Consider the following 20341-nt stretch of genomic DNA (forward strand, 5'->3'; position numbering starts at 1 on the left):
AATTCGGTTTTGCCCCATTTGACCAATAGCACATCACCAATAGCAAAACAGAAGGCCAAGAGAAGCGTAGAAAGGGCCGTTATTCATCAGAGAGCCAAGTGGTCCCACTTACCTCTAGTGTAGTTAATACAATCTTCTCAACTGAAGAAAAATAAGCCTCCCACAAGAATTGTGTCTGCTGTCTAAGTGCTAGGATTTTATCCTGATGAATAGACCTGATTGTAGAAGGAATCTGTAACACAAGGCGAACACACAATAACTGTAAGTGGAAAACAATGCGATGAGGCCATTGGATCGAATAACGCACTTGGGCTTTTTAGTCTTTATAGCGTTCAGCTTCTAGCATATAGATCTGCTAAAAGTCGCCAACCGCTAGGTTACAATACCCTGAAACGGTGTCAGGTACAAAACAGCACGTACTGGGCATCAGCTTTAATAAGGACCTTGAATGAATGGAAGTTACAGTTCTCCTCTAAGGCTCAGAAGCAGGTTATCAGCTGTGTAGGATGTTCTTACAGTAGCAGTCACTGTTTTCTCCTCTGAGTCCCACAGATCCGTGATCTTGCACGTGGACAACCAAACTTTACAGAGAAGGAGCTACAGGCCTTGGGGAAAGGATGAAAGGCTTCATCCCTGAAACCCTTTTGAGACATGCCATGCCAGGGAAACAAATTATCTACTCAAGGGCTTTTTTGTGTGTTATTTTTTAAATCTTTATTGTTGAAAGTATTACATATGCTCCTTTTTCCCCCCACTGACCTCTCTTTTTTAAAAAAAAAAAAATATATTTTTTATTGATTTCAGAAAGAAAAGGAGAGGGAGAGAAAGATAGAAACATCAATGATGAGAATCATTGATTGGCTGCTTCCTTCCTGCACACCACCCAATGGGGATCGAGCCCATCGAGCCCGCAAGCAACTGGGGCATGTGCCTTGACCAGGAATTGAGCCGTGACCTCCTGGTTTTCATAGATCGACATTCAACCACTGAGCCACCGAGCCCTGGGCTACTCAAGGGCTTTTTAGGGAATGTCTCTGAGCCTCTCCAATGAACCTGAAGCTGGGATTAGTCAATTCTATGTGCACACGCCCCCGACCTCACCCTGAGAGCTGTTCTGCTCCTCAGACCTCTTTTTGGCTCCAGGACTTACCCCAACCCAATCTAACGTAAGTATCCAACATCGAGTATGTTTAGTCATCACTGCTCTCTACCACACCACAGAATTTTAAAACGAGGACTCTATGTCCTGTCGATACTGCTGCACAAGTTAAGGCAGGAGAGTGGCTTTTAGGGAGTAGTTATTTAAGAAATAAGAGCTGAATTGAACATGGCCATCTGAAGCCATGACAGGGATATCACTATTTTTACTAGCAGTGCAGCTCATGGGTAAGCACAGGGACACATAAGTTAGAGTGGAATTCTTGTCTCCACCATTTACTAGCTGTGCTTCCTGGGACAAGTTACTTGATCTCTCATTTATAAAATGGGGATACAGTACTGACATCATAAGGTTGTAACTGAGATCATGTAAGTGCTTAGCACAGGGCCCAGAACACGGAAGCTTAATTAATAGAGCAATAATTACTACTGATGTGATCATTGTTGACATAAGAGTGATGATATTCAAAGCTGGACAGACTGCTTAGTGTCTACATGTGCACTTGCTTGAGTCTGGAGTTCTTCTTTGAGTTTCTGGTGAGTTTCCTGGGCTGGCTTCCTATTTGCACATATAGTTTGAGATTTCTTTCATTTATGGAGTCTATACCCTTCGCATGGGTAGGGAACCTTTTTTTCTGCCAAGGGCCATTTGGATATTTATAACGTCACTTGAGGGTCATACAAAATTACCAACTTAAAAATGAGCCTGCTATATTGGGTCCAGCGTTTCATTAGCTCGCCCCTCACGCCTTAGCAGGTCAGACGTTCTCCACCCATCTTAGAGGCAATTCTTTGTGATTAGGAAGTGCCCTTTTGTGCTCACCTCTTTCTGCATGCTTGCTTCCCTAATGCTTGACTAATCAGCCAGATATGGGGGCCTGGGCTAACGCAGAAATGCTCTGATTGCTGCTTTAATAAGTTACCCATGGCACTGTGACTAAGGCTACCTCTAAGTTTCCACTGGAGGGGAAGGTGGTAGCATTGCTTTTAAGAGAAGCAGTAAAACTGCTTCACAATAAGAACAGATGGGCGAGCTATAGGGGCCACATCCAAAAGAGGATAACAAATGTGTGCCCCAAATGTGTATCTGGATCCCTGACACTGAAGAAGCATGGAGGCAGCAGGTAAAGGAGAAACTGACAGATAAGTATTAGCCCAAAACCAGCGCTCCAGGTGAAATGGGAGGTACATACCCTTGGAGAAGGTAGGAAAAAACCATTCATATCATGAATCCTTGGCAAGTCAAAGCAAATTTATTTTATTTACTTACGAAGAAATTACCTAGATTGCCAAAGAAAGACATGAGAAAAATTACCCTGCTGAAGTTTCATAATCAGTCTGTCTTCTAAATGTCAGGGGTATTTTTAAGCGTCATATAGACCGACTTCACTGTTTCATCATGGTCATGAGGAACCAGTCCATTAGAAAAATGCCGAGCGCTATTGCTATGTAGTCTCCAGGGGACTGGATGGGCTGTGGTTACGATAGGAGAAAGGGAGTATCATGGGTAACCTACCAATACACTCCCCTCTTATATAAGCCACATCTTGATGCTCCTACATCAAGTGCAATATATGTTACTTGTTTCTGTGCACAATACAAGTATCTGACTATGCCTGCAAAGTGTTCCGGAAGATAATTCCAATTGACTGAAAAACAACAACAACAAAAAAACACAAGTTCTAAGGTTTAATGGCATTTGGCTATTGGTTATTAATCTGCTTGTCCTAAGAGGCAGGTATGGAAAAGTGACAAATTAATTCCAATTTGGCCAGATGGTTTGGGAAGCTGCAGAACTCAAAGTCTTAATAAAAGGTCATGTATGGTAACAAAGCTCATGGGATCTACCAAAATAGATATAGAAAAGACACACTGAGCTCTCTTGGTGACAGGATGATGAGAACATATGCAATAAAAACATCCAAGCTGTTCTAAAACAGAAAAAGAAAAATTGTAACATAACAAAAACATTTCCCGGAGCAGACATTTGGGCTTGTTGCCAGCTCTTTAAAACCACTGGCAACGACAGTGCAGTCATTGTTCAATATGGAGGCAGCTGTGCGAAGACAGAACGCATATGAGAGAGGGACTATCAGCATGTTCGGGTGGGTGTGGAATAGAAAACACAATCCAAGCCAAAAAGTTGCTTCAGAAGGTGAAGTATGCATCAACGTTGGTGAAATGGTAGGACATGGACAACCACAATGGAGTATCCGACACTGCTCTCCATGTCAAAGACAAACTACAATTGACTCACATCTAACTCATGGGAATATTGACACATAAATGGAGAAATTATGGCTCATGTTTTTTACTCCCTTGGTTTCCAAAATTTCCTTTAATAAACATGCATTATTTTTCAAAATCATAAAAGGAAAAGGGTACCTTGAAAGACAGCCATATTGATCACTTTGGGTTAGTTTTTCATGAGTAAATTTTTAAAATTCTCTTAATTGTTTATAATATATATTTTTATTGATTTTTAGAGAGGAAGGGAGAGGAAGAGATAGAAATATCAATGATGACAAAGTATTATTGATCGGCTGCCTCCTGCATACCCCACACTGGGGATTAAGCCTGAAACCTGGGCATGTTCCAAGACTGGGATTCGAACCGTGACTCCTGATTCATAGGTTGATGCTCAACCACTGAGCCATGCCGGCTAGGCATCCTGAGTAAATATTTTAGACACACACCATCTCTGTGTGGGAAGGACACTTGCTGCTGGACCATGAATGCCTCTTTCGTTTTGTAGATCCTAGAGGCCACTCAGGTCACATAGAATCAAACAGAAGGAATGCTTTGGAAGCAGGGTTTAGCTTGCCTAATCCATAGCCCTCTCACTTATAAACGTTTCACCTGCTACTTTCAGGAGAATACTGCCTCACTTCACCAGGAGCCAGCAGACTGGCTAGCAGCATCGAAATAGGATCAATGACAGAGTTAGACACTCAATTTTGTGGATATCAAAAAATGCGAGGGTATTTTTAAAAATCATTCTACACATATCTGTGGTAATTCAAGATAAAGTACAGAATGCCACAAAAGGAAAACATTAAAACATTCTGTAATTTTCAAGAAAGGAGCATGGCAATTTATGTAGAATGAAAATATTATTGCCCAAAGGGGCTATAGATAAATCCTTAGTGACCAAAACAATTGCTGTCCTCAGATTTCTCTGTGAGTATTGTACCTCCCTCCTAGGTAGCTCTAAAGAAGTTCAAACTTATATTAGATCCCTTTTCAAAGATTAATTCACCATATTTATATGGGTTCATTTCTGGGCTCTGTATTCTGTTCCACTGGTGTGTATGTCTGTCTTTATGCCAGAACCATCTGTTTTGATGTCTGTAGCTTTGTAATATATTTTGAAATCAGGAAGTATGATTAGGCTATCTGGGGTCTTTTGTGGTTCCATACGAACTTTAGGATTGTTTTCCTATTCTATAAAAGATGCCCCTGAGATTTTGATAGGGGTTGCATTCAATCTCTACATTGCTTTGGGTAATATGGATGTTTTAACAATATTGTCTTAATTCTGCAATCTAGGACAACATAGATGAACCTTGAGGACATTATGCCAAGTAAAATAAACCAGTCCAGGAAGACAAATACTGCATGATTCCACTTCTATGAGGTATCAAAAAGAGTCAAATTCATAGAATTAAAGAGTAGATTGATGGTTGCCAGGGGTTGGGGGTGGGGAAATGGGGAGTTACTAATTCGTGGTGTAAAGTTTCAGTTAAGCAGGATGAAGAAGCTCTAGGGAGCTGCTGTACAACAGCAATGCATTATGTACTTCAATATTAAAGACAGGTTTCATATTATATGTTCTTACCACAATGAAATTAAATTTAAAAATCTAGATAACCAAAGATACATATTAAAAAGCATTTTTATGAGAGGCTGCTTTTTCAGCTAGGTATCTTAAAGATAAGACTCACTCAGGTACCCAGAGTGGATCATTTGAGCAATAATAACACTAATTATGTGAATCAACCCTAGAGACCGCTCTCTTTCTGAAAATTAATCTGAAGGCAAATACAGAAACAGGGGAAAGGAATATGAAGCAGGACTATGGAACAAGGCCTCTCATATCATTTCTAGAAACTCTGGGTATTGAAGGGGCTGGATATACTGCCCTCCTCCTCATCAGAGCTCATATCCGTTACCTGTAACTTCTCCTTTTTCTAACATATTCCCCGGGCCTGGGCAGATTCTGTGTTGCAAAGTGCACAGTGCCATATTAAATGACTTCATATTCGCCATGACACAGGCCATTTTCTCCTGATAAAAATTTCTTTTATGGAGCTGACCTTTTGGATTCATCTTCTTTGGAAGTCTGGATCGGGGCAGCAATAATCCACTGATCTGTTGAAGGCCAAGCCCCTTCCTTACCTGTAATAACAATCTTTCATCGCCTATGACGGCAGCTTGGTTCCAATTAATCACTTCAGAGAACGGCAGCTCCCATCCGTTGCTGAGCATCACAGGGACACAGGCAGCCTGTGCAAAGAAGGGGACTTCATGAGTGTGAGGAGAGTGACAGCGGGAACCGTTCCAATCAGGGGCGGAATCAGTACAAATCCAATCTCCGGCATTTCTTACGTCGCATGAATCCTGGACTGCTGAGGCCAGAGGACAGTAAGCTTTCGTGAGTTGTCGAGTCGCATGAAGGTTGTATGTATCCAGCCAAGATTTTAATATCTGCAAGTCTTGCCCTAGAATGCTAAAACCCCATTTCTATTCCAGTACTGGGTTTGGCTGACCTCACTTCCTTGGAGGTGACTGGCCTCACTGGAGAAGTTGTACTGATGTAACAAAATCTTTCACCAACACCATGGCAGCACAAAACCAACCTTGGATAGAAACGGTTTTGTCAGGGTAACGGCCACAGTCAGCCGCCAGTGGTTTACCCCAAATGTCATGAGCAACAGAGTAGGGTGGGGCTCGGCTTCCTGACAAAGCATTTGTGGACGTAACTGCTACAGGGTGTCCACCTTTCCCTTGTTCTGCAAACGTCTGAACCAGAACTTGATTCCCTTCAGTGTGGAAGGACCCAAACCACTGCTTACCAACTGACTACCTGCACAGCGACCCAACAGCCCCCAAACACCGGGCTACTGACAAAATCCTGGGTCCAGATACACATAATCCCAACCAGGGCTCATTGTGCTCCGTCAACACCTTGAGAGCTACAAGCGCACTGTGACCCTGTGCTTCTCAGAACACACCGTGCACTGGATGAGATGCTCAGAGAAGGAAGCTCTGCTGTCGGAGGACAGGGCAGAGTGACGGAAGTCAGGCAGCCGGTGACAAAGCACAGATTCAGGCAAACTGCAGAGCACCGAAGCTCTGCTGTCGGAGGACAGGGCAGAGTGACGGAAGTCAGGCAGCTGGTGACAAAGCACAGATTCAGGCAAACTGCAGAGCACCGAAGCTCTGCTGTCGGAGGACAGGGCAGAGTGACGGAAGTCAGGCAGCGGGTGACAAAGCACAGATTCAGGCAAACTGCAGAGCACCGAGAAGAAAATGTGGCAGCAAGGGGGCGAGGAGTGGAGGAGGAGGAGGCTGAGGGCGTGCTTTCTGAAGGCTGCAACTTCCAGGTAGAAACATGCATAACAGTCTCAACAAGAGTCAGGTTTCTGCAGAGTGCGGTTAATGAGCAGAGACTCCACGCAGGTCTGGAGCTGCAGCCGGGACCTCTGGACGGCAGAGCTGGGAAGTGCGGGGCCCACTGAGCACCACCATGCACCACCCTGCTGGCATCGCTCTCACATTTTAGAGGGCGGGAGCAACGACTGAGAGCGGGGACCGAACAGGCAATTTGATTTTGGTGACTACGACCCATAAGCCATTTCCACTGCTCTTGAGGCTGGCTTCTAGGAAAAGAGCCGAGTCTCTGGGAGGAGCCCAGCAAGGCTGCCCGGCTGCAATCAAATCTGGCCTCTGTTTGAAAGCATGTCCCTGAAGAACCCCCCGTCCCCGGTGGTGAAACCCTTTAGTCTTCTCCTGTCCAAAGGCAGGGAGAAATCCGCCTCCTGCCCCCACAGAAGAAAAATCTTGCATGTTTTCTTGGGAAAACAGATCTCAGGTGTTCAAGGCAATTCACGCACTCTGTTTAGATCCCAGGAGAAGTGCTAAGGTTCAACCCACGCAGCGGCCCCCGTTCCTCAGCCCTGTTCTGGGGAAGTGTTGGGGTCTCTTACCTGCAGAGCCTCCAGGAACCGGAAGGACCCGAGCCTGCGACCACGCGGAACCAGACAGAAAGTGGCGTTGTGCAGCATTTCCCGATAATCATACCTGGGAGGAGAGGAGGAGCAGTCAGCCAACGAAGACCGTAGGGACGGAGGGATGAATGAGCACCTGTGGGTGCACACCTGCACGGAATTCCCAGAGCAACTTGGAGCTACCCCAGGCGGGCAGTTCTCCCTTTTCCACGGGGGCCCAGGGACTGTTGCATGGACAACAAGCTTGAACCTTCAAGTTAAACAAAGCTATTAGGGTCTTTTGCAAATAGCCCATGAAGGCAAGTCTGATGGTCCCAGTGATAATCTGGCTTGCTCAGCCTTTGCTTCCAAAATCAGATTTCTGTATCCTAAAGAAATGTGCTGTTCCATAAGCTTAAAAAAAAATCACTGCTAGTTTTGTTTTTTTTCTTAATGCCATATCATTCACCAAACTAAGACTGTTCTTGTTCCTCACCCCACAAAACCATGCTATTAAAACCTACTCAGGAAACCACCATTACAAGCACAAAACAACATTTATTTTCTCCTTCAAGCTGGAGTTTCTACATTTAACCAAGAACATTCAGTTACCCTAGGCCAGCGATTTTCAACCTTTGTCATCTCCTGGTACACATAAAGCTAATTACTAAAATCCTGTGGCAGACCAAAAAAGTATTATATTTTTTTTGCTGATTTGAAAAAAAAAAAGGTATAATTTTGATTCATTTACATTGGACAGCTATTGTTGTATTGGCTACTGTCATTTTTTATTTACAAGCTAAGGGAAAAGAGGTCATCACCCCTGACTAAATAAATCATCAGGTATAACATGTTTTAAGTATTCTTGCGGCACATTGGTATGTGGCAGCACACCAGTTGAAAATCAATTCCCTAGACAAATACTCATATATAAGAGTGGCTAACGTGCCTTACAGGGGAAGGAGCTCGCTTAAGAAGTGGGGCAAGAGGAATACCAAGATATGATTGTTTCTTCCATACAAATACCATTTAATGGCAAAACACTGGTTTTGCACTTGAAAAAAAAATAAAAAGCAAAATATAGCATGAGTGTCACCTGTCTTTCTGCTGGTGAAGTGCAGGAAAGAGGAGGAGCATTTCATTTTGTTTAGGGTCATCCATTTGAAAGTGATTTCCACAAACACATTCCTAACCACACAGTTCCAGGCTCATTATGAATTTAAGAAAACCTGGGAAACTAGAGATGGCTCCTGTCCCGTAGGGCCCAGAGTCTCAGAGCTAAGATGAAATCACTCATTTTTCAAGAGCTTCCAATGCTTCGCAGACAGGTGTGACTTTGACAGCAGCATATGTCACCAGCATTTTCTGACTCTAATAGTCTAATTTAATCATAGCCTAAAGGCACTGGATTCTTCCCTCCTCTTTTTGGGATCCTGATATATAAATTTATATTTTTAAAGTCCACATCTATTTTTATATTCTCATACAAACTAGGCGTATGGGAGTAAGCCAATTTTCAATTATAAACCCGTCATTAAGAAGAGACATCATGCAAAGGGCCATTTGCTTAAACAAGCGTGTAGAACTAATTTGCACAAGAAAAGGTCACCGTGAATGGATTAAGATTATCTCCACTGAGAGTAAAATAAAAACCCTTGCTGCATTAATTAAACTGCAAAATAGACTTCAAAGTAGAAAAGAGTTTCAAGAGGGCTCAAATTTAGCTAAATAAGAAAAAATATTAAATTCTGATGCTAATGGCTTCTTTTTTCTTTTGGTCACCAAATATAGAGGGAAAATTGACAAGTATGTTCAAGTTCAACTGATATAAGGTCTGAATCTCTACCTAATTGATGGAGAAGAGGGAAATATGTACACACATAACACAAATATATGCATAAAGTTTAAACTGCATTTTTTTAGTATAAAAAGGGTCAAATATACTTCAGGCTACAGCAAAGTTTAATAAATGCCAAGAATAGAAAACCCCTGAGGGGCTAGCACTGAAGGTCCTACATCCTTGTCATTAGGCTGCTAAAAATGTAAGACACTATTAAAGTTCTGGATTGTAACAAGTTTCAAAGTTTCCAGGTGCAGAATTTACTTTAGGGAAGGAATGGAGGGAGAGAAAAGGCAGAAAAGTTAGAGGAAAAATTCACCTGGGTGTTGATTTTTAAGTGGTAGTATGGAGTACTTGCTGACGTAGCAAATAAAGCTTACGTGATTGAAGCTTGTGTTCCTTCACATAAGAGGTTAACAGAAGATGTGGGGAGAGTATTCTTGCAGAAATCGGGAACCCACGAGGCACACGTAAGATTATGAACACAACACGGGAGCTTTCTGGGCCTGTTTTCTCACCTGCCAAGTGAGCCAGCTGGGCTAGATGCCCAAAGATTGCTTGACGCTCCATTTTCCTCTGTTATGATTGTTAAGGAAGAAAGAAGAGTGTCCTTTGGGAACGTCCCACTGCTCCAGAGTTTCCATAACTATTGCATGTACATATGTGCCTATATGTATGTAGATGTCTGCTCATGCATACACATGAACAAGTGTATTCATGATGACACACAAAGACACAAACAGTATACACGCATAACTTAAACAATGATTTTCAGATTTCTAATCATGCTCAAACTCTTTTGGGCTCCAGGGACCATGAGCCAGTAAATTATTACTATGTTATCCTAGTAAATGAAGGAGTAATGAAGCTCCAAAAGGGAGGCAGACGATGGATCAAGTTGGGCCGCATATGTGTTTGGTGCCCTCCCACTCAGACTTTCTGTGGACCGGGCCCCTCTCCATATTGATGTTCTCACCTGCCCCATACCACCCTCCTGCCAGACTCTTCAACTCACTCGCTTTATCAGTCATTCTTTCAAGAAGTACTATGGTCCAGGCACTGTTCCAGTGCTGCAAATGTTGTGCAGAGATCTTTCTCTAGCTGCTAAACTCATCGAAGAATCACCCAACAACTAGAAAATACTGATGAGAACTTAAGGTGTAAGATCTTCTGGGGATGTTTTCATTACAAAGTAGACTATGAAGGCAGGTCCTCCAGATTGACACAGTAAGGACCTCTGGCCACTTTCCCCAGCAAAACAATTTAACTGGTAAAAATTGTTTTTTAAAAATTCATTTGAAGTTTCTGGAAATTGTTCTAAGGACATAATGACAAATAGAAAAACATTCATTCAAGAGAATCTATCAAATCTCAGGAAGAACAGTTGAGTGTCTGGAGCATTTGAGCCAGACCTGAACAGCCCCTACCAGTTCTGCCTTATAGAAGCTCAGGGGAGTACAGTCCAGAAGACTGGGCTCCTCTCTCTCCCAATACCCATCAGGATAGTGAAAACACAACCCACAGACAAGAGAAAATATTTGCACATCATAAATTTGAGAAAAAGCATTTATCAAGAATATGTAAAGAACTCTCCCAATTCAGCAATAAAAAAGACAATCCGATTTTAAAACAAAGGATTTGAATAGATATTGTTCCAAAGAAAATATACAAAGTGCCAATAAGCACATGAAAAAGATATTCAACATCATTAGTCATTAGGGAAATGGAAATCAAAACTACAATGAGATATCACTTTGCACCCACCAGGATGGCTCTAATCAAAAGAACAGATGAGAACAGGTGCTGATGGGGATGCAGAGCAAGTGGAGCCCTGAGACATTGCTGGTGGGAAGCAAAATGGTGCAGCCACTTTGGAAACTAGTTTGGCAGTTTCTTATGAGACTAAAAATGGGCTTAGCACATGACCCAGCAATTGCACAGTTGAGCATTTATCCTAGAGAAATGAAAACTTATCTTCATGCAGAAACTTGTCCATGAATGTTCACAGCAGTTTTATCCTTAATAGCCCCACCTGGAAATCATCCAAATGTCCTTCGATGGGTAAATGATTCAACAAACTGTGGTACATCTATAGCCTAGAATACTTCTCAGCAATAAAACAAAATGAACCATTGACATACACAACCAGCTCAAGGAAATTATGCTCAGTTTAAAAGCCAACCTCAAAAGGATATGTACTGCATTATTCCATTTATATAACATTTGTGAAATAAAATAATTAGGGCCCAAGAAAGAGATTAGTGGCTACCTGCTACCAGTAAATGGGGGTTGGGGAAAAAGATGAGGCGATGACGGGTCAAGTGAGGGGGCAATCCTTTTGAAAGGACTAATTCTCCCCAATAATACTTAAGTTTAGAAATGTGAATCATATAGAAATCATCAACTTCTTAAAAGCAAGAGATATCCTAAGCAAGAAAATAAGTAGATGAGGGAGGCAATTAATCTCAGAGAACTTTCAGCTTTAATTAATAAATGGTTTTGTTACCCTTTTCAGGTAGGCATTACATTCCCCACTGTATAGGTGATGACAGAGAGAACAGTTTTCATAAATGATGCAAAGAAAAATGTAATAAAAGTGACTGGACCCCGAATTTAATCCTGAAACCAGCACCGCCCTATGGCCAAAATAATCTTCCCCTTAAAGTTATATTGAATAATATATGGGATACACCCCATTTAAAATGGGCCATGTAAGAAAACATAATTCAAGACCTCCCCCCTCCATATGAAACACATTTTTGCTGGTAGTAATTCAGTACAATTGGGAAGGGGGGTGGGCAGTGTGCATAGCGCAGGGGTTCTCAAAGTGGGATCTCCCAACCAGTAGCATCATCCGGGAACTTGCTACAAATGTAAATTCTCAGCCTCACCCAGACCTGCTGAATCAGAGAGTCTGGGGGCAGGGCCCAGAATTCTGTGTATTAACAAGCCCTCCAGGTAATTATGATGCGCCCTAAATTCTGAGAACCACTGCCATGATAGTTAAGAGCTTAGTAATTAAAAGCTTAGTGGTTCGGCAGCTTTAGAGACAGCCAAACCTAGGTTCGAATTTCAGCTTTGCTGTTTTCAAGCTGAGTGATCCTGGAAATGTTATTTGTTGAAATCTTATTTTCCCAGTTGGCAAAATGTGAATAATACTTAATATTGTGAGGATTAAATGACATTTTTAAGTAAAGCCTGGGCTCATTATACGCAATCCATATATGGAAGCTATTATCATCATGGCTGAAAGGAGGCAATAGAATATAATGGAAAAAACAGCCAACATGAAGTTAGAAAACCTGGGTGAGGAATTGGGGTTTGTGTCTACCACTTTCGGTGCAAATTGACTAACATCTCTGAGCTTGAAAATTGTGAAGATCAAATAAGATCATGTCCATGCAGCACATACTGTAATACACTATGCAATCACAAGTTATTGTGGTACACTGTATCAGAATGAGGGGAATAAATACATTTTTAGAACCAGTAATAATAAAAATAAAATAAAGAAACAGATTCCCAAAGACAGAGCCAGGAAGCACTGTGGAGCAGACCCTTTCAAATAAAATGAAAACAGAAGCTGTGAATCACAACAGCTTCTAATCAAAAGGATTTGGGCTTATTATCAAAGCTACATAGATGCGGGCATTGCTGTTGCAGTGCCCACAGGTCCCCGTGGCTTCCACAATGCCTGTGTAGCATGCATATTTGCATCTGAGCTGCATTTTACTCATCAGAGAGGATAGGGAAGAAGCAAGTCTTCTACCCTCTCATCTCTGTAGTCACACGATTCTAGTTTCCTCACGGTGTTCTTAGTTTGTCTCCAGTATTTATTTATAAAGAAACTCCACATCTACAGCTGATCTGCTCCCTCCAGCTCCCAGCCTCCTAGGTACTTAGCCTTCTTTGCCTGCACCCAGGTTTGGATCACATCCCTTAAGAAAAAATAAAGAAAGAAAACCAAAACAACACATGACTGCTGTCATTCCACAAAGTGCATCGGGATAAGGGAAATCAAATGAAATCCTTGAGCATTTCCTTTGTGCTTTCCCCATTCATTCAACAAACAGTCAAAAGCCTACCATGTGTCAGGTACCATTGAAGGCAACGGTGAAAAGGCACCTGTAATCAAATGGTTATTATCAAGGGAAGGAAACTGTAGGATGGAGGCATGAGGTGGGGGTTATGCAGAAGGAGAAACAGCAGCCACAGCCTGCCTTTGGTGGCGAGAGTGAGAAGCAGGGATTTCTCCTGGAGGAAGGGAGACGCTAGGGCCTAGAGTCTAGGCTAAGTATTAAAGGAGAAGCAAGAATCAGCCTGGCAATGGGCTAACAGGAGGCAATGGGCATTTCTAAGGGTAGAGATGGTAAGGCAGGAACAGAGGCACCAAAGTGAGAGGAACCACCGAGTCTGGGGTGGGTGGGGCTGGGAGGAGAGGGGGATGAGGTTGTTGATAGTGGCTGTACACTACTGGGAAGACTGTGTGTGGTATCTCCTAGAGCTTTGTGTGGGTGGTCATGAGTCACGGAAGGGCTCAAGCAGATATGTTGCCAATGGAAATCCTCAAGACTTGATATAACCAGCTTCACAGGCGAGCACCAAGTTCCAAGTCCAACAACCCAAGCCAAGCCCAGGAAGGTCCCAGCTACAGAATCAGCGGGGCTCCAACTCCAGGCCTTTGCTTTCTACTCCACCATGCTTCTTCCTAAGCCCACACACGTGCAGTGTCTGTATAAATAACATTTCTTATAAAGTGACATCCTCATCAGTTCCCCCTGTTCCAAGTATTAGCAACTTAAAAGGACCCTCTCACCCACTCAAACTCCATGTGTACCAGGAGGTTAATCCAAAAAGATGCCCTGTTATTTACTAACCATGTTGCCTTAGACTCTTTCTTGACCTCAACACTTAAAATTTCAATTACTTTTTCTGAAAACTAAAAAATCCATGGCATGTAATAATATGAAATTGGCCCAAAGCTCAACTTTGAACTGAGAAACCAATGAGTGGGAGCCAATACTTCCGCTATAAAATCGGTCTAGCTGGCCACTGTGCTCTCTTTTTGTTGTCTTGTAAGCTACACATGGGAAAGTATAGGCCCTGGTGGTCGCTGAGAATCCACCAGACCCACAGGGTCTGTTTCTTCACGCCATCTACTCACAGTCTTTGCACAGGAATGAACTGTTCCATGTTCTGGTGTTGGCTAAATGCAGAGGTGCTATGCTACTGCCTGGTGCTGGGCATGGCTGACCAGATTGGCTACAGTCTCAGGGACATGCAGTGCCCCCCGAGGGAAGGCGCTCACTATTTGGAGGTGGTGCGATTCCTCACACAGGCGGTTCTTTTACCTTTGAGCACTGACTGCTGCTAGAACCTTCAGGCACCCGGTCACAGCAAGGATTAGGAATTTATTTTTTTGTGATGCTCCTCAGAATGAGGCTGCCCATCCCAGGGTATCCACTACAAAGAGCAATGCTCAGTGGCCATCAGGGACATTTGTTTCTATTCACACTGTCATATGTGGTTTTCCACACAAGACTGTCTCCTTTATACTGGTATGTCCATTGAAAAATCCATTTCAGTATAGTGAAGGGCGAGAGGTAACATTTTGTGGGCTCTGGCTGGGGTTGAGGCCCCCGTGGGAGGCACTGACTTCCCATGCATGGGCGGGCGCGCGCGCACACACACACACACACACACACACACACACTTTCTCTCATTTAAGCCTCACAGCCACACCAGGAGGTAGATATGATTATACCTACTTTTCACAGGAAAGAAAAGAGAGTCAGAAAAATGTTTGGAATCAAACACCCCATCTGAACACACTGGAAATAATCCCTTATGGTGTCAAACCCCCTACCCCATCTCTACCCTAAACATCTACTCACAGCTCAGAACTTTAAACTTAGACCAGCTGGTCATCGCCACCTGCAAATAGTAACAAATACAACAGGTACCAGATGCTCTTCATGCTCCAAAGAGGGAGACCATTGTGCTTCCCACTCATTAACTAGCAGCTCAATGGCTAACATAGAAAAGCAAGTGAGAAAATGGACAGGCATTAATGACAATAATGATAATAATTCCCCCACACCTACATGTCTCTGGAAGGCCGGGCAGGTGATCCACAACCTGTGCTGGTTATTCCACTTTATCGCTATAACTACACGTGAAATGCCCCCATTTTACAGACTATAAAGCAAGCAGCAAGGGTGTCGTGGGTTTGTACCAGGAGGGTGGGGTGCACAAGATGCCCTGTAGCTCCCAGATCTGCCTGGTAGGAAGGAGGAACATGGTGCCGGCGAAGGTGAAACGGCAGGTTTCCTGCCAGGGGATATTAATTTCAGGGGGGTTTGCTGAAGGAGGTGAGGTTAGAACACCAGCCTTTTTAAAAATTAAATGTATTGGGGGTGACATTGGTTAATAAAATCATATAGGTTTCAAGTGCACAATGCTATAATACATCATCTGTATACTGCATTATGTGCCCACCACCCAAGACGCACCAGTTTTTGTACTCAGCAATTCCAAATTTCAAACTGCTCTGAAATAAAAGCAATTCCAGGACATGTGGGTGTACATTCTTTGGCTGGAAATAAGGCATTTCTGAAAATGCTAAATTAAGGGCTACCTGGTTATGGGGGGGAGAGAAAGGAGTGACAAAATAATAGCCAGCTGCAACAACGGCCTCGGGTGTATAAATGGGTCCAGGAGAGGCACACAAAGGCCCTGGCTGCAGAGCCAAGTGTCCGTGACAGGCCCAAGGGCAGCCGGGAAGCCCGAGGTCATTATCTGGCCATTAACCTTTCACCGGGCTCTGGGCCACAAAGACTGGCCAAGTGGAGCAGGGCCAGGAAGGGCAGACTGAAGCTGGAAAGCCCAGCGCAGGGGCCAGCGGCACGGAGTGTCGATTCTGGGATGGCAACTCTTCCTCAGGGACAGGCCAGTCCTGTGAGCAGGCTGTGGCAGGGGCACCCCCTTTCCTTCCCCTGCTGCACTTCCACTTCTGGTGCCCACGTCTTGGCCAGAGACCCTCTTGTGCTCACTCAGCAGACAGGCTGACCTTTCCACTGCTCACTTTCTATCAAGTTGCTGCTTTCTTGTTTCCCTTCCAGACAGCACAGGGTCCTACTTGTTGTTGAACCAGAGCCTACCCCAGGGTCTGGCCTATAGTAGCCACTCAAAACACAGTTATTCAATGAATGGATGCAAAGTGCTCAGTGCCCACTGGTTTGCATTTAGACTTGGAAACAAGAGGGACCCACCGAAGAGAGGCAAGCCCTTCATTAGAACAACCTATTTAGCTACTAACAGCATACCCAGTTCTTGACTATGCCAGGACTTCGTAGGATGAGTTTCACTCCTATAGTCAGGCTGAGCCCAATTTAGAGAATGGAAAATAGTGTCTTTTGGGTTTTTTTTTGGGGGGGGGAGGGGTCTTCCTTTTGTACATTTTCTATCCCTTGGTCTCTGCCTTTATTTCTAAAGGCCTGGCAGACTTAAAAGTTTCAGCTTGTCTCTGCACACTGATCAGTATGTGGATAGTGGGAAATTTGTGTTTCACCAGCCCTGGCATTTCCGGCATACCTCGGAGATAGTGCGGCCCAGTTCCAGACCACTGCACTGCAGTGAGTATAGCAATAAAGAGAGTCATAATCTTTTTGCTGGTGGAGGGTCTTGTCTTCAATTTGTGAAAAGGCACCATCTGTGAAGCACAACAAGTGAAGTGCTATAAAACGAGGTATGCCTGTAATTCCAAATCAAGGTGAATGTATGCACAGGGCTATTCAAACCAAACCTTCTCCAGGCCTTCCTCCATGTCTGAGGTGGAGAGGAAAAAACAAAATTGCAGAACTTTCACCTGGTTTCTATAATGACAAACAATGCATTGTTCCAAAGGCACTGACTCTCTACCCCCAAAGAAAACTGGGCCCACCCAATGTTCTGATCACTTGCCTTGTTGAGCCAAGACATTCTTGCCTGCACAGCCAGCCTTGGTCAGCCCTGGGTTTAGGAGAATGTTTGGAATTCCTAGTGGCTGTTCCCCTCACCAGAGGCGGCACTATGCAGAGGCTGGCCAGTGGTGGATCTGACATGCCCAGCATTCTTCATCAGTGCTTAAGCCTCTTGTCTGGTCCTTGCACTCAAGTGATTATAAAATACCTTGAGAACCCAATTACAGTTAATGAAATGATGGCTGGTTCAGTTAACCTCACTGTCCCGCCTCCTCTTCTGTTTTTGCCACTCCTAGGATCCACCTTCTGACTTTGACAGTCAGGGCCAGCTCACTCCTGAGCCTTCTGCACTGTACAAGCAAATGAGATCTCAGAATTCTGTGTAGGCAGAGATGGTACAAACCGCCCCCCCCCTCCCCCCGCCGCCCCCAGCAAAAAAAGAAAAGAAAAAAGAAAGATAGGACACCAACATAATACGAAAGCTGGATGAAGCTAGCTGTCTGTGGACAGTCTAATCTTTCCCACCTGGGCACGTGAATGTATAAATGTACAGTGTGTATGCGTGTTCATGGGACATACAAATTTGTGTATGGTTAACGACCTAATTGTTCATTTCCCAGATCAGCCTCCCATGAGGGTTTGGTCATGGAGACTGGGAAGGTCCAGAAATCTGCCGTTTCCTTTGGTAGAAGCACAGTGGTGCCCAGGGGAGTTTATGAAGCTCTGAGTCACCTCTCCCTCCTCTTCAGCCGTTCTGCTCAGCACTCTTCCCCTGGGGAAGCAGCTAAGCAGCTAGCCAGCTCCTAGGTGGCCTCATTTTGGGAAGAAGCTGTGGGACAGAGGGAAAAGTTAAGCATGTGATAGGGGAGAGGTAGACCAGGTGTCCCTTAAGATGCCTTTATGCCCTGATATTTGCTCACTGGACCAATAAATTTTGAGTACTGGGAAACAAAAATGCAAACACCTAATGGTTTTTACCATTGCATGGGAATCAATGTCTCCTCACGCCCTTCACTGTATCTCCTAGTTCTACTTATTTCCTAATTCTACTCCCGTGGGTCTCCACATGAGCTGAGCAACAAGAAGTATACTCTGGTTCATATGTTTCAGGTTCAGTCTTTATAGGTTCAACCCATTTTCCAAAGAGCAACCACAGATAACTTCACAGTGTTCCCTCCCAGGCTGAAAACCCTCCAAGGGCTTCTCAAGGTGCTTAGAATAATAGTCACACCTCCGTCCAACAGGCCCCTTGAGACTAACTCTACCCACAGCTCTGACTGGCCCCTCCTCACTCACCATCTACAACTACCCTGGCCTTTTCTCAGTGTCTCAGCACACCACACTCATTACCATCTCCTGGACTTGGACTTGCTATGCCCTCTGCCTGGAACATTCTTCTCCCAAATCTCCCTTAGGAGGCATATCAGCACTCCTCAGAGACACTCTCACAGTCCAGCCTGTGTTTCCAGCAATCATTGCCCTGTCCTAGGATCTACTACTGTCTGAATTCACACACACATTTGTTTGACTGGCTCACTGTCTTTCTCTTGTATACTCCAAGAGAGCAGGAGCTTACCTGTTCTCACTCACCACTGTGGCCCCAGCTCCTAGTCCTGTGCTTGGACTGTACACAGTAATCTTAAGAAATGTTTGTTGAATGAATGCCAGATCTCCTCCTCATTCTTCAGGGAGGAATACCCATGAGATGGTAATGCCCAAGTTGCTGGCCATGTTTGCAAAGATAATTCATAGGATGCATTTCTAAATGGTTATAGAAATATCCTCTCCCATCGTTGTTTTATGCAATACCAGCCTTATTTCTCTAGTCAACGCTAAGATTCATCAACTTCTCCAAATGCCATCTGCTAAGAAAGCCAAGATCCCATTAAAAATGTCTTTGAAAAAAAAAATTGTAAAGAATGTCTTTAGGAGATTTATATGTAGAGTGATAAGATGAAACCTATACAAACTAATGTCTAGGAAATATACTTTCTGGTCGTGACTTTGTCATAAACTGATTTTAAGCAAGGCGCTTTGGGCCTGAATCCATGCTCATTTATAAAATGGGAAATCATAGTAGCTGTGCCCATCTAATGAGGTCCACTGAGGATCTAATGAGATGGCATACCTGAGAGCATTATGCAAACTAAAGCACGTCTGAATATCAGGAAGGATGAGGCAAACATTTTCTTGGAATGATCTTTGTATATAATGAGGCAAAATGTAGAGAATGTGGAAGGCCTGGCATTATTTGTTTCTTTTTCTCTTTTTTGAGCCCCAAATTGTTATGGCCTCTACCCCAATCCACCCAATGCTTCAGAAGTGCAGATCATCTTCCAAAAGAAGCATCTGGATAGCTAATTTGTTACCGAAGCCAATGGTTAAACACACACGATCCCGTGGGGCTGAAAGGCTGGCCACGATTTCCAGTCTCCCACTGTTCGTTTTCAGCTATTACCCAGTCAGTCTGTTTTAAGGGTTTGAATTTGTAATGAAGATGGCCCAGAACTCTTGGCTACAGAGCTCTTAGATAGATAGATAGATAGAGAGAGAGAGAGAGAGAGAGAGAGAGAGAGAGAGAGAGCAATTCTGTCACACGGAACGTCTTGTTGCTTGGTTTCCATTAAGGTATCCTGGCTTTTACATAAACTGTCAAGTAAAACTTGGCATCGAAACACAAAGTGAGTAACTTTCTTTGTAGAGGAACTGACAGCTCAGCTGTGTGTCAGATACACAGCTGCTAAGACTCTGCTCAAAAGACGACTGCGTCCTCTCATGGAGCTGGTACCACACGATGCCTTTACTCGGGATGAAGTCAAAGCAAAATGTAGGGATGATCTTCTTGGAAAGTTAACCCCACAATGCCAATCAACTCCATCTCTCTCCATGAGTTTTGGTTTTGGAATTTAAAAAGTTTTGGAGGTGGGAAAACATAATTGGAAAATTTTTTCCCCTGCTTAAAGGGCTAATTGATTTCACAGGTGTTTAATTATCATTTGCTGTGGGATAATACCTTGTAGTGCCATAAAAAATGGATTTAATTTTCAAGTGCTTGCAAACCATTGCCAAAGCCCAGTTAGAGCTAAAGCTAGATGATTATTCTATAAATCAAACACACTGCCTCCTTTCTTTGAAATTTTTAATACTTGGGGATAATGCTATCTGACAACCTT

At 43.6% G+C, this 20341-nt stretch overlaps 1 protein-coding gene across 2 annotated transcripts in view; it reads right to left on the minus strand.

The window, feature by feature from the left end:
- Nucleotides 1-20341, minus strand: part of EXT1 (exostosin glycosyltransferase 1) — a 262620-nt gene that overhangs the window by 26785 nt on the left and 215494 nt on the right. The window contains exons 2-4 of one of the 2 annotated variants that reach the window (XM_081111378.1): nucleotides 7368-7461; nucleotides 5557-5664; nucleotides 113-232 (exon numbers count right to left, since the gene is read on the minus strand). In XM_081111378.1, the coding sequence (XP_080967504.1) occupies nucleotides 113-232; nucleotides 5557-5664; nucleotides 7368-7461 (322 nt within the window). The remainder of the gene's footprint in view (nucleotides 1-112; nucleotides 233-5556; nucleotides 5665-7367; nucleotides 7462-20341) is intronic. The other variant, XM_081111379.1, reaches the window with a different exon arrangement.

The sequence above is a fragment of the Myotis nattereri genome (assembly GCF_964212035.1).
Source record: "Myotis nattereri genome assembly, chromosome: 17".
Lineage (NCBI taxonomy): Eukaryota > Metazoa > Chordata > Mammalia > Chiroptera > Vespertilionidae > Myotis > Myotis nattereri.